At 51.4% G+C, this 13408-nt stretch overlaps 1 protein-coding gene across 10 annotated transcripts in view; it reads left to right on the top strand.

The window, feature by feature from the left end:
- The window catches only part of CUX1 (cut like homeobox 1), a 349990-nt gene that overhangs the window by 66237 nt on the left and 270345 nt on the right, over positions 1-13408 (top strand). For all 10 annotated transcript variants that reach the window (XM_055562796.1, XM_055562795.1, XM_055562794.1 and 7 more), the window contains exon 2: positions 11460-11570. In XM_055562796.1, the coding sequence (XP_055418771.1) occupies positions 11460-11570 (111 nt within the window). The remainder of the gene's footprint in view (positions 1-11459; positions 11571-13408) is intronic.

Raw genomic sequence — 13408 nt, 5'->3', positions numbered from 1 at the left:
TCCCTCCTTTTGACAGTGGCATGATTATTTTTGAGGCCGAAACACGTTTTTCCTGCTCCTGCCTCGTTTTTAGCCCATGGCCTTGCCGCCTACTTCCTGGAGAAAGTCAAGTGCGTTAAGCCGCAGCTCAGGGAAGAAGCATCGTCAGGGTTTGTTTACCGCCAAGAGCCTCGACTTCCATGGAGTTAGCTGTCCAGAGCTGGATTAAGATCTCAGCTCTAACCCCTTCGTGCTGTGATTTGGGCGAAGCCTGGCCATCTGATCATGAGTTTATTACTCAGTCTGTGAAATGGGGCAACAGTTAATAATGTTGTCCTCAGAACCCGGGGAGCCCTTCTAGGCCATCACTGTCCAACAGAACTTCCTGGGGTTGATGGAATAGTCTGTGTCTGCACCATTGTCAACAGTTGTGACTAGCCCTCAACGTGTACTCCCGCAACCGAGGGATCTGTCATTTAATTTCCATTCACGTGTGGCTAGCGGCCACCGTTTTGAGGAGTGCCTTTCCCATTCATCCACCTCACCCCATTCATTGGTCCCTGGTTTTCCAAAATTAATTGGTTGATGGCTCAGCCCACCAGAGACCTCTCTCCACTGTGAATCCGGGGGTTTGCATGGATCTGTTCTCTCGCACGTCCATCTCCTGTCCAGCAGCTAGACCAGTGGGCCGGGTTGCATCAAGCTAGGCAGGGAAATGAATATTTTAATCACAGATTCTCCCCCGTCCCCAACCAGATCTGCCTTCATGGACATTTTAACTTTTTAATGAGATTCCATTTGGTTTTGGAGTTTGTCTCATAATGTGTACCAACTATAAGGAGAATGAGAAAAAAGGTGGAGACCAGGATCCTTGTTCCTGGGCATTTGTTAGCAGGTACCTCATATCCGTGCCCGGCCTTGGTCTCCTCATCTGTGGCATGGCCAAGCTCCTGTGCTGCCTCTCCCCCAACTTCATCCAGAGGCCTATAGGACAGGGGCTGCCAATTCCCTCAGCAGGGGAAAAGTGGAGGCTCTGGCCTCAGGGGATGAGCAGAAGACAAGAGGCTCACCCAGGAACAAGATGGGCCGGAGAGAGAGTGATAGCCCAGGAAAGTGAGATAATCAAACGGCAAGGACCAACCCCAGTGGCACCATGGGGCAGGTGGGAAGGCTTTTGGTCAACTCAGAGAAGCACAAGATCAGAGAGGGGTAAACTCTCCTGCCATTTGGAGCCGAGGCTGCTAGCGCAGAACTGAGTTTTGTTTTGTGACGTGGCCAAAGAGAGCAATAAAGTGCTCTTCTTATGACACAAATGTTGTTGTAGCTCGGAACTGGTCAGAAAGCAGCAATATCATTCAGTTTGATAAATAACGCAAAGCAGAACCCTGTTAGTTGGGGTTAAAGGGCGTCCTTTCCTGTCCCCGCACCCGTCCTGGGCCACGTGCACCCACAGCGACCTGGGCTCTGATTGCGTGTGTCTCATTATGCATCACCGAGACGCCGTCTCTCATGTCTCACTGTTCACACGAAAGTCTGGCAAGCGTCACATGTAGTGCAATGCCTGTCGGATACATCTGGCATTCTTGTCTTTGCATAGTGGGTTTCCAGCGGGGTGAAAAACAATTAAAAAAAACCCAAGTCTTGGTTCTCTGTTGAAATTTCTCTGTCCCGAGGAATTCACAGAAAGGCTTGTGTGAAAGCTTTGTACTTGTACTTTTGTTCGGCCGATTGATTTATTTTTATTCAGTTTTATTCTCCGAATAGGTAACGCATTCACTTGATCTGCAAGCAAAATTCTCTTTAAAAATATGAGAAATCTGCCCCCACTTCTGTCCCTGCCCACCTTTAGGTGGGAAGGCCACAGGCAGGAAGTATATGTTGGAGTAAACTGTTTCACTTGAATTTCTTAGATTGGGGGTTGATATCAACTCATCTCCCAGAACCAAGAAATACTGAGTACATACGGGATGTGTACTTGACATAAGATACCTTTTTTTTTTTTAAGAGTTAAACGAACATGAGAATGTAATCTTTATTTGAGGCGGGGTCTAATAGTATCTCGAAGAGCAACTAACACTTTCACTTTTTACTGCGCTAGTAGTATTCCTCTTAGAGGACATTTCATCTTATTTAGTCCTTGTAGCAGCTCTGCGTGCATCAGCGTTGTGATCTAAGTTAGAGATCTGGCTTGGTCCAGAGGCAAGAGGTGGTGGGAGTCTCTATGCAAATGAATCTCTGCATCGCCCTGCAGGTACCCCCTCCCCAATTCCTGGTTCCCAGAGGTTCCCTCTCCTTTGGGTGCTGGGAACCCTACTGTGCTGTGAGACCCACCCAGCCAAGAGGTTTCAGAGTTCTCTTCATATGGACTCTAAGATGGGAGATGAGCTGACAGGTTTCTGTAAGGGTTGAAACAGTGTTTCTTTTTTCATTGGAGTATAATTGCTTTACAATGTTGTGTTAGTTTTTGCTGTAGAACAAAGTGAATCAACTGTGTGTCTGCCTATCTCCCCTCCCTCTGGAGCCTCCCCCCACCCCACCCCGCCCGTCTAGGCCTGCTCGGAGCGCTCCCGTTCTGTCCAGCAGCTCCCTGTGTTACATGTGGCAGTGTCTCCCAGTTCATCCCACCATGTCTTCCCCGCAACTCCATGTCTGTTCTCTACCTCTGGGTCTCTATTCCTGCCCTGCACGTTGGTACATTTGTGTCATTTTTCTAGAGTTTGTCATACAGAGAGGGAGTCAGTCAGAAAATGAAACAATGTTTCTGAAGAAGCCCCCAGACCACTTGTGGCTTCAGCTGTAGGCAGTCTCTGGCATGTACCCACACTTGGTTGGGGACCCACAGGGTGTGGTTGACCCAGAGAGCTCACCTCCCATCCATCTGCTCAGCCCCGAGTGGCCAGCTTGCACTGCCTGCCGTGTGCTGGGTTCTGTGCTGGGTGCTCCTCGCCTCCCAGTGCCTTCTGGATGGGACCTCCCTCATGGGGAGCTGACACAGGCCCTGCTGATGGGCCGAGCCGCCACAGCGAGCCCCCCATGTCTGCTCTGCTGCTCCCTGTGTCCTCAAAGCACTGTTGGCACGGACTTCCCTGTCCCGGTTTTCCTGCTTCCTCTTCTCATAGGGGAGCATTGATGACAGTGACTTCCTTGACTGCCTGGAGAGCTCGCTTCAGCAGAGATGAGCCCCCTTAGTCAGGTGATCCTAACTGTTAGGAAAAAACGGCACCACCCTAGGGAGCCACCCACAGTCCTTTGAAGCTGACAGGAGGGGGTGGGTCCTCCAGGCGCCCCTTCCCTCCCTCCTTATCCGTTCTCACCTTCAAGAAGGTGCCTCTGTCAGCTTGTCCCCTTCCTCCTCAGCTCCCACAGCCTTCTGAACTGGTCTCTGCCTTTCTAGGGTCAGTACCTGGACCAGGCTTTTTCTGGCAGCCTCTCTCTTTCCCACTGGAGGCCTTGCTGTCTGCAGTTCTGAAATTCGACCCCCTTTGTCGGTCCCTCTGTCTGGAGTGCATCCTTGCCCACCCCAGAATTCTCTCGAAGGTGCTATTATTTTTATGAAGCTGTTTCTGATTTTATCTGAAGTAGAAGTAAGCTCTCCTCCTTTGAACCCTTTTGTACTTACTCTGAACTTCTGTTAGAGCATTTAGTTTCTTTTCCTTTTTTTTAAGCTTACCCTTTCATTTGGCAAATTCTGACTATTGTAGTCCCTCAGTGTCAGCTCAGGTCCCTTATATAAAATGGTTTAGTATTTGCATATAACCTAAGTACATCCTCCCTTATATTTAACCTTCTCTGAATTACTTACGCTACCTAATATGATGTAAATACTATGTAAATAGTTGTAAATACAATGCAAATAGTGTGTAAATAGCTGCGGGCTTGTGGTGAATTCTAGTTTTGCTTTTTGGAACTTTTCTGGGATTCCCCGCCCACCCCCACCCCCCACCCCCCGAATAGTTTCGATTGCTTCTGAATTGAATCCCTGGGTGCAGAGCCCACAGTTCTGGAGGGCCGACCATGAGGTGCCCCAGCACCAAGAGAAGTGAGCTCAGTCCTTCCCAGAGCTCATAGCCTATGGAGTATGCAGTGTTAAGCTAGCACCCAGGGAAACACAGAATCACAAACGAGGGTCGCTGCCAGGAGGCACTGGTCAGGGGGCCACGTGCACACCTTCCAGAGGGGCAAAGAGCATGAGGGGCAGGGAAGTGGCATTTGAGCTCCGACAGGTTCCTGGGAGCAAGAAGGGAAGGGCCTCCGAACTGAGGGAACAACCTGTGCTGAGGGCCCGAGGGGAAGGAGGGGCCCCACCCTGGCGGCTGCAGGAGGAAGGCCATCATACAGGACGTACAGGACGGGGCTCTGGTGGTCTCATCCAGGCCCCCTGGGAAGCCCCTGAAGGCTTATGCAGGGGATGACGTGTCCCCTTTTCTGCAGGGTGTGTGTGTGGGTGTGTGGATGTGTGTGTGCTGATCACCTTACAGTTGTGTGCTGATTAACACCCGTGAAGGGACCAGGCACCTTGGTCTCCCATTCAAAGACCCTCCTTCGAAGCTCCCTGTTCACACTCTGGTGCCTCCTGCTGTCTTGCCTCTCGTGGCTCTGCTTCTCTCCCCTGTCCCCCTTTCCTGCATTGCCTGCCTTCTGTCAAGACCCTCCTGGGCTGCGTGTTGCTGTTGCTGCTACTGCTGCTAAGTCGCTTCAGTCGTGTCCAACTCTGTGCAACCCCATAAACGGCAGCCCACCAGGCTCCCCCGTCCCTGGGATTCTTCAGGCAAGAACACTGGAGTGGGTTGCCATTTCCCTCTCCAATGCATGAAAGTGAAAAGTGAAAGTGAAGTTGCTCAGTCGTGTCTGACTCTTAGCGACTTCATGGACTGCAGCCTACCAGGCCCCTCCGTCCATGGGATTTTTCAGGCAAGAGTACTGGAGTGGGTTGCCATTGCCTTTTCCATGGGCCGCGTGCAGGTCCGTCTAATTCTGCAGAGAGTACAGAGTCACTGTTCTTTCCCAGTGGGGCTTCCTGGGCAGGGATGCTCACTGCCCGTCCTCAGTCTCAAGCACGTGACACAGTCCTGCAGCCAAAATTCAGATCTTGGTATCGCCCAGCGGTGAATCCAAGAGGGTGAGTGGGAAAGTTATGGGTAAGAGTTAGGTGTCAGAAGAAACACTTGGAAAATACGGGGTCAGACTTGGTTCTCTAGCTAGGCTTATGAAATAAGTGGAACTTTTCTCTAGGGAGTTCTGCAAGTTTCTCCTTGAAACAGAGACCGTCCTCCGTCCACATACCCGTGAACAGAACAAAAAGCATTTCCTGCGGGACCACGTGGAGGGCTCTGCCGGGAATGAAGCATTCATAGGCCCTTATCAGTCCTTCAAAGCTCATGTCTCATTATGGGGGAAAAAAAAATGAGATTTTAAAAGATAAATGTTTACTTTTTAGGAGTAGTCATTACATTTACATGTTCAAAATCCGCCAAGTACAAAAGGGTAGTCGGTGAAAGGACCTCCCCAACCCTCTGAGGCCCCCACCCGTTCACTTTCCTCTCCAGGATAAGGAATAGCGCGGGGATCTTGTATATAAGCACATTTTGTGTGTGTGTTCCCACTCACAGGGGATCATGTCCTGGTCACTGTCTGTGACTTCTGACTGAACACAGTGCGTCCACTCTGGCACCAGCCCCCTCTCGGAAGCCCTTTCACCACCTGTGTGCCCAAGCCAACCTCGCCAGGGGGACCTGACCCGGCTCCTGCTTCTTCTGAGCCCCCATTCATGGTCTCTGTCAGCACTAGTCACAACCGTGGGTTGTGCTGGAGACTCAGTGAGCCCGGAGGAGGAGGAAGTGGAGGGTAACGGGAACTCAGGCCATCCCATCCACAAGCCTCAGCTGAAATGGGCATCTTTCATGAAAACCTGGAGCCCTTTCTTGCTGGCAGTGTGTCTTGCCTTATCTAACGTCTCTGCCTGTTTTTGTTCTACCAGCCTGGTCCCATCTGTCTTGTTGCTCTTCCCATGCCAGCCTTGTCTCCTCCCCTGGACTGGGGGCACCCTGGAGCCCCCGGCCTAGTTGGGGATGGTGGTGGCGCAGTGTGTAATGGCCTGAGGTCAAGTACATGGTTCTGAGAGAACCAAGAACTCCCCCTATGGAGTACTCACCATGCCTCGAGGTGGAGGTGCACTCCCTTAGTGATCTCCAGGGAGGGCACATCATTTGACAAAACCACACAGGTGACAGCAGGGGTGGAGCCTAGAAGCAAAGCCAGGGTTCCCTGAAGAGTCTTCAGGTGTCCCCTGTAGGAGGCCAGGGAGCAGGTAACAGAAGAAGGCAGGTTGGTGGGCTTGGGTCCTTCACCCCTTTCTAGCCAGAGTGGCTTCCACTTGACCTGTGATTCCATTGCAAGAAACAAAATGCAAAATGCTCAGAGGACTACTTGGTGCAGAAACCATGGCTGGCCCTCCCCTTTTGCACAAGTGCTCTCATTTTCTCTAGTAAAGCCACTTGAAATTCTTATATAGAATTTGCTATTGATAGATAAGCCCTAAAGAAGCATCAGATGAACCAACTCTTTGGGTCAAAGTTAGCAACAGTGAAAAGACAATACTTTACTCTGATGCTGGACTGGCGTGTTTTCCCCACCAACCCCGGGGCGGGGGCTGGGGGAAAAGGGGGCCTGTGTGCCTCTACTCAGAGCACTGGCAGGCCTGGCCTGGGGGCTTGAGGAAGACAGAATCTCACAAAAGTGGCAGCAGCATTGCAGGTACCCCCCCAGTTTAAAATAGACAAACAACTGACACATTTTCTTTGAAGGAGAGCAGTTCCAAACTGAAATCATTGGCATTAAGACATGTGTTTTCTTGGGGATAAACTTCCATGCAGAACTTCCCCGACCAGGGATTGAACCTGCCCCCCCTGCAGTGTAAGGGCAGAGTCTTAACCACTGGACCACCAGGGAAGGTCCCTCAGTTTCTTTTAAATTACATGGTTACTTCTTATTTGTGTGTGTGTTTAATAAGTCTTTAATGCTTGGCTAAGAGACTGGAGTTCAGGAAGAGAGAAACTTCCAGTGTTGAGAGCTCCGCCCTTTGAGGATCTGTTAGAAATGGAGGAAAAAACATCCCAGTAGTCAGAGTCTGTGAGGAAAACAGGATTGCAGCTTCCATAGCTCTTGGGCCAGGTCCCCAGTTTCCTGGGTGAGGTGTCCAAAGCCAGGGGTCTTTCCCTGGACCTTGATGCCTCCTGACATTGGTCATCCCACAACGACTTTGAAAGAAAACTCCAGAGTTTCTGCATCCAGGTGCCATCCTTGCAAGATGCTTTATCGGTACCGTCAAGCTCTTTCAGCTGAGTTGGAAATACCGCTGATCAGAGCCCGTGGGTTTGCTGCCAACTTCCATCACCTGGAACTTGGGTCTGCAGTTGTTTCCGCAGAACAGTTCTAAGTAGTTCAGAGGGGACGCCCTCCTCTGCCCTACCGTGGGAAGGTTGGGGCTTGACTGAGTGTGGTGTTTTAGGCGACCAGCCACCTCCTCCTCGTTCACAAGCCCCGAGATTGGCCCACGTGCAGCACGTTGTGTAAGAAACAGCTGTTGTTTTGACAAAGGACGTGCTTGTCTCACTTTTTGAATCACCAGTGTGAGTCAGGGGGTCATCTATTCCAGGACTCTGCCCCTGGGCAGGTGGACGCAGAGACCATGCTCACTCACATATGGGACGCAGCATGTAAAATATGTTCCTGTAATTACGTGTGCATTTTTTCACATTAGCAGTTTTGAAATATATATATATATATATACATATAAAATTAATATGTATTGCAGTTTTTCCAATCAGGTAATTTATGGATGTGGCAAAATAGCCGAAAGATACATGAAGAGCAGGTCACCTCCTTCCCTTGGCCTCTCAGAGCCAAGCACAGTTTCAGGTTTATCTTTTTAGAGACAAGTGAAGCGTATGCAACCGTGTGTGTAGATACTCTTTTAAACAGTGTGGTACTGTTTTGCACTTTGGTTTTGTTTTTTTTTTTTTGCTTCAATTTATTTATTTTTTTGCGGGGGCGGGGGCGGTAGGCTGCATCAGGTCTTGGCTGTGTCACGTGGAATCTTTTGTTGTGATGCAGAGACCCTCTAGTTGTGGCACGCAGGCCCTCTAGCATGGCATGCAGATTCTCTAGCTGTGGCTCACACACTCCAGAGCACGCAGGCTCAGTGGTTGCTCTGCAGCACGTGGGATCTTAGACCCCTGACCAGGGACCGAACCCTCGTCCCCTGCATTGCAATGTGGATTCTTAACCACTGTACCACCAGGGAAGTTCCTGCTTCAGTATATCTCAAATAGCATTCCACCTCATATAGTACATGTAGGAATTTTTTTTGTTTTTTGGTTCTTTGTGAATTTTTAATGCCTTTCAGATGTGGAGACTCTATGCTCCTTGTGACATGTGACTAGCGACTCAGGGGCTGAGGGTTCTGTATTTCAGGCCTCCACTGCCATCTCCCCGAAACATTAAATTCCCTTGATAATGCAACATTGTATGTGCAGATAATAAAACAGTATTTGGGTTAGATTGACTAGCCATCTTCTGCTTTTGTGTTGTCCCCAGAGCCTTCTTACAAAGCCTTGAGGTCCTCCGGGGGACTCAGTCAGGGATCGAGAGCCTTGAACCTGAGCTGCCAAGCTGCAGCACTGGAGGCTCGGGCCCTCCTCCTGGTTGTGCCAGTCTGTTTCCGTGGTGGCAGGTGGCCATACCGGGTGCAATTTGGAGAGCCTGGTTGGTTTTTCACATGGGCCTGCTTGTGTCTGCACGTGTGGGGAAGGGGTGTGGGCCCCCCTCCCCCGAGCATCGCCGCCTGACAGCCGCAGTTCACCCCAGGTGCCCTGGCCTTGCCATCCCCATGATAGGGGTGTGTTAGGCTGCCTTCCATCGAGTGACTGTTGCCAGTCTCAGCCTTCCTGAGGGGCACATAGGGGATCGAGGGGCCCAGAGGGACCCCCAGACCATGTGTTGTTCTACTGTGCGCAGGGGAAGATGCACAGTAGAAAATGGGAAGGCAGGGTCGGGTCTGGGATCTCAAAGTCACCCATGAGCCCCTGGCATCCAGCGCCTGGTGGCAGAAATCACCAGACGTCCTCCGCCTAGATGACAGCCCCCTCCCCGGAAGCAGGGTCTCCACTGAAGGCGCTTTGTTTTTCTCTTAAGTTTTCTGCATCTGTGTGTGATTGGAACCAAACATCAACTTTACTTTTTTTGTCATATTTCAATATTGGCCTTTCTTTTCCTCCCCCTTTCTTGAAATCTCCTTTTATAACTTCTGCTGCTGCTGCTTAAATATAGATGTCTTAGTCCTCCTCCTTACCAGATTGTTTATATTTTTGAGAAGCCTTCTGCTTATCTGTGACTGCTCTCTCCTCTGTCTCCATCCCCACGCTGCCACATTGGTTTTGGTTGCTCTTTTCTTCCCCTGCCTTCACTTGACTGGGATGTGTTTCAAATGTGGTCTATCAAAATGTGCAGTGTTTCCCTCTTTTCTGCAGTAGCTTTGACATCTGTTCTTGAAATCGAGCCCACGTTATTCTTTTGGACTTGCTTGCCCAAGATCTGCTGCGATGCCAGAAGCAGGGAAGGAAAGCGGGAGAGAGTGGTGTGGTGGTACCTCCCCCATCTCCTCGTACCGCACCCCCACTTTAAAAACTGCCTGCCATTTCCAAGTTGACAGCACCCTAGATGTTTGTTCCAGCACTCTGCCACCCTGTCTGGCAGCGGCCCACCCCGCAGTGGAGCGAATGAAGCGCTCAGCAGCAGGGGCTCACAGCCGCCTTCGGTTACTTCCGCCAGAAAGGAAGCCGGGTGGGTGGCAGGCGGGGGAGGAAGGCTCTTGGCTTCCTGGGTGTCTGTGGATGGCTCTTCGGCTTGGTTTTTCCTCGCCATCCGTAGCCCTGCTGGGCCTTGGGGTGTCGGGCCAGGCCATGGAGAAGCCACTTGGAGCCGCCACTTGATCCCAAGCAAGATGTGTGTCTTTAGCAGCCGAAGCCACCCAGCGCGAAAACGCGCCTCTCCGTGGCCTCCGGAACGTGTCCTCTCACTCCCGCTGTCCGCCCGGGACACCACCCTGGGCCCATCTGCCGCAGGCTTGTTTGACACACAGCCTCTTGGCAGCTCGTCCCAGAGCTCCTGAGGCCAAGACACAGGCTCTCTGATGCTCTGAGTGTCGGTTTGTGGTGTGTGATAGAAGTCATCTCACGGGGGACCCGCTCCTGGTGGTTCTCAAGAGTCCCAGGGGCCAGTTAAAGAGTTGGTGGGTAACACTGTTTCCAGGTGCTTCACTTCCCAAGACGATACAATGCTGGAAGTCGTTATCCTTGGGGCTCGCCTCTTAAGGTCGCTCTTGAGAACGACTCAGTGATTGCAGCCATAAAATTAAAAGACACTTGCTCCTTGGAAGGAAGGTTATGACCAACCTGGACAGCATATTAAAAAGCAGAGACATCACTCTGCCAACAAAGGTCCGTCTAGTCAAGGCTATAGTTTTTCCTGCGGTCATGTATGGATGTGAGAGTTTGACTATCAAGAAAGCTGAGCGCCGAAGAATTGATGCTTTTGAACTGTGGTGTTAGAGAAGACTCTTAAGAGTCCCTTGGACTGCAAGGAGATCCAACCAGTCCATTCTGAAGGAAATCAATCCTGAATATTCATTGGAAGGACTGATGTTGAAGCTGAAACTCCAATACTTTGGCCACCTGATGCGAAGAGCTGACTCATTGGAAAAGACCCTGATGCCGGGAATGATTGAGGGCAGGAGGAGAAGGGGACGACAGAGGATGAGATGGTTGGATGGTATCACTGACTCAATGGACATGGGTTTGGGTGGACTCTGGGAGTTGGTGATGGACAGGGAGGCCTGGTGTGCTGTGGTTCATGGGGTGGCAAAGAGTCGGACACAACTGAGCGACTGAACTGAGAACAACTAACAGGTCCTGAAACATGCCTATAGTTAACCCACTAAGTATTTGTTAAACAAAAGCAAATCAGATGTGGCTGCAGAAGACTCCAGGCCCAGACTGTTGAAGGAGAGTCAGAAAGATGCCCCGAGTCGAGCAGCAGGACTGGGACCCGGGGATGTGGCAGGAAGAGGTGCTTGTTATGAGCAGAAGCGAGCGACTCTGGGGAGGGATGGCGTTTGGGCACTGGCCTGACTGGTTTTAGCAAAGCAGCATGCATCTGCACGTTGTGTTGTAGAAGCCGCCGCTTGTGAGGTGTGTGTGGGTACACAGCATGTCAAGTTGAGCGGGTTTGGGGCGTGGACGGGGTGGTGGGGCCGGATGGGAGCCCAGGCCTCTTTCCGCTGGTCCCCAGTCCCTCCTGGGCCACAAGGCAGTGATCCCTGGCACCACAGGCTGTCCGCTGGTGTCCTGGTCATGTGCAAATACGCTCTCCTCTGTTCAGAGTGTAATTACAATCTGGTCTTCCCTTTTTGTTTCTCTCAACAGAGGGAACTCGATGCCACCGCAACAGTATTGGCAAACCGGCAAGATGAAAGTGAGCAGTCAAGAAAGCGGCTCATCGAGCAGAGCCGTGAGTTCAAGAAGAACACTCCAGAGGTGAGCGGCGTCTCTGTGCTGGGCTCAGGCTCTCTGGAGGAGGGTAGGGTCTTCCCGTCCTAGGGCGCGTTCAGAAGATCAGCTGTCTGCTGCTTCCTTTCGGCCGTCCTCAGCCCTAGTGGTGAGCCCCTATGCAGGCTGGGGACTGGATTAAACCCTAGCTGACTCTTGATGCAGATGCTGAACCAGCTGGGTGGCCAGGTCAGACCCCCAGCCCCTCTGTGTGCACATCTGTAGGCAGGGCCCTGGAGGGGCGCATGAAGGCTTCATGCGTCTGAGGATGCAATGTGCTGAAGATGCTTCTTGCAAAACATTCAGTCTGGTCGGGCCTTTCAGGACCCTCTGTGTTTCCTGAAATAGGCTTTAAAGGGCACTGGAAATGTGCTCTTCTTGCGCTCCTCTTTTTTTTGGGAAGTATGTGTTCAGAGGACAGTGTTTAGAGTGGCTTGGGCAGCCTTTTCCTGCCCTGTTTTCTTGGTCCCTTGTTCCCTGAGTCTCTATCAAAGGATTCAGAAGACGAAAAAAAAAATAAAGGAGAGTTTTACAGACAGTCAAGCAGACATGGGGATTGCTTTCCGGGAGCTTCTGCCAAATGAGTCCGCAGTGGTTCTTGTGCCGGGGGCTTGCACCCAGCCTCCTGCACCCCCCATGGCAGGTGCTCAGAGCTCCAGCCCTGGCTCCCAGGCCTCCCCAGATTCTTCCAGGGAGGACAAAGGAACAGGCATGGAGGAAAAGGTGATTTCTGGGAGGGATAGTCTAACTTTCGTAATAGTCCCAAAAAATGTGTGACTTGAATTTTTTTTTTTTTTTTAAGTGGGCTCATTTTAAGTGTTTCAAAGGAGCTTGCCATTTAAAGGAGTGTTACCATGAATCATTTTGGGGAAACAAATAATTAACCCTCGATTTTCAGAATAAATATTTCAGGAGAAAAAAATCTTGGTAGTCCAGTGGCAAGAAACAAGGGAGGAACGGCAGGAGCACCCAAGGATTTTGCGTTTTAGACCCACTGCTTGTCCTGTCTGCCCCCCTGCCCTGAGGCGTGTGTCGTCAGTGTTGTTACTGAGCAGACACGTGGGTCCGTAACTCAGGCCTGGGAGGTTGCCGCCCTCCGTGCTGCTGGGGAGTGCCAGGTGGGAAGGGGGAGAAGGGGCTGGTGGTCCCCGCGCCCCACCTTGTTGTGACAGTAAAGGCAAGAGGGGAGAAGGCCGTCGAGCGACCAGCCACCTTCCTCCTCTCAGACTGCTCAGAGCAGACCTTCCTGGAGGGTCTCACTGTGGGGTTCCTCGTGCTCTGGTCTTTGACTTTGTTTCCCTAGACCCACCCCGGTCAGGTATGTCTCTCCAGCCACGCTTGGCCTTGATCAAGCAACTAGCTATCCCCACTGTCCTGTGTTCTCACTGTCGTTCCCTTGGTGACCATATATCCAGGGTGGTCATCGGAAACCTAAAAGAGAAGGGCAAGGTCATGCTTCCAAGGCCTCAGTCACCAGTAGGTAGATATAATCCAGCCTATGATGAAGTGCCTTGAAGAGAACTGGATTCCTGGGTGTTCCTCTCAAGTCCCAGGGTCCTGCCAGCTGAAGGTGATGCCCGCTGAGGAAGGGCATGTCCCTCTCCAGCCACCTCGGGCCCAGCACTTAATAAATGTTGACTGGACTGAATGGGCCCCATCCCTCCACTGGCATATAAACAGGCCTCATCCTGCTGGCTCCCTAGGTTTGGGTTAAATCCCATGCCAGTAACTGGGAAGAGTAAAACTTTGTGTTTTATCTCCTAATCCCAGTAAACAGGAGAGGCTTAGGGTGGAGCAGCCTGGTGGGGAAAAGCCCTCTGGGGCAT

Source organism: Bubalus kerabau, chromosome 23, assembly GCF_029407905.1.
Source record: "Bubalus kerabau isolate K-KA32 ecotype Philippines breed swamp buffalo chromosome 23, PCC_UOA_SB_1v2, whole genome shotgun sequence".
In the NCBI taxonomy this organism is placed as follows: Eukaryota; Metazoa; Chordata; class Mammalia; order Artiodactyla; family Bovidae; genus Bubalus; species Bubalus kerabau.
This window is presented reverse-complemented; position numbering and strand designations above follow the sequence as displayed.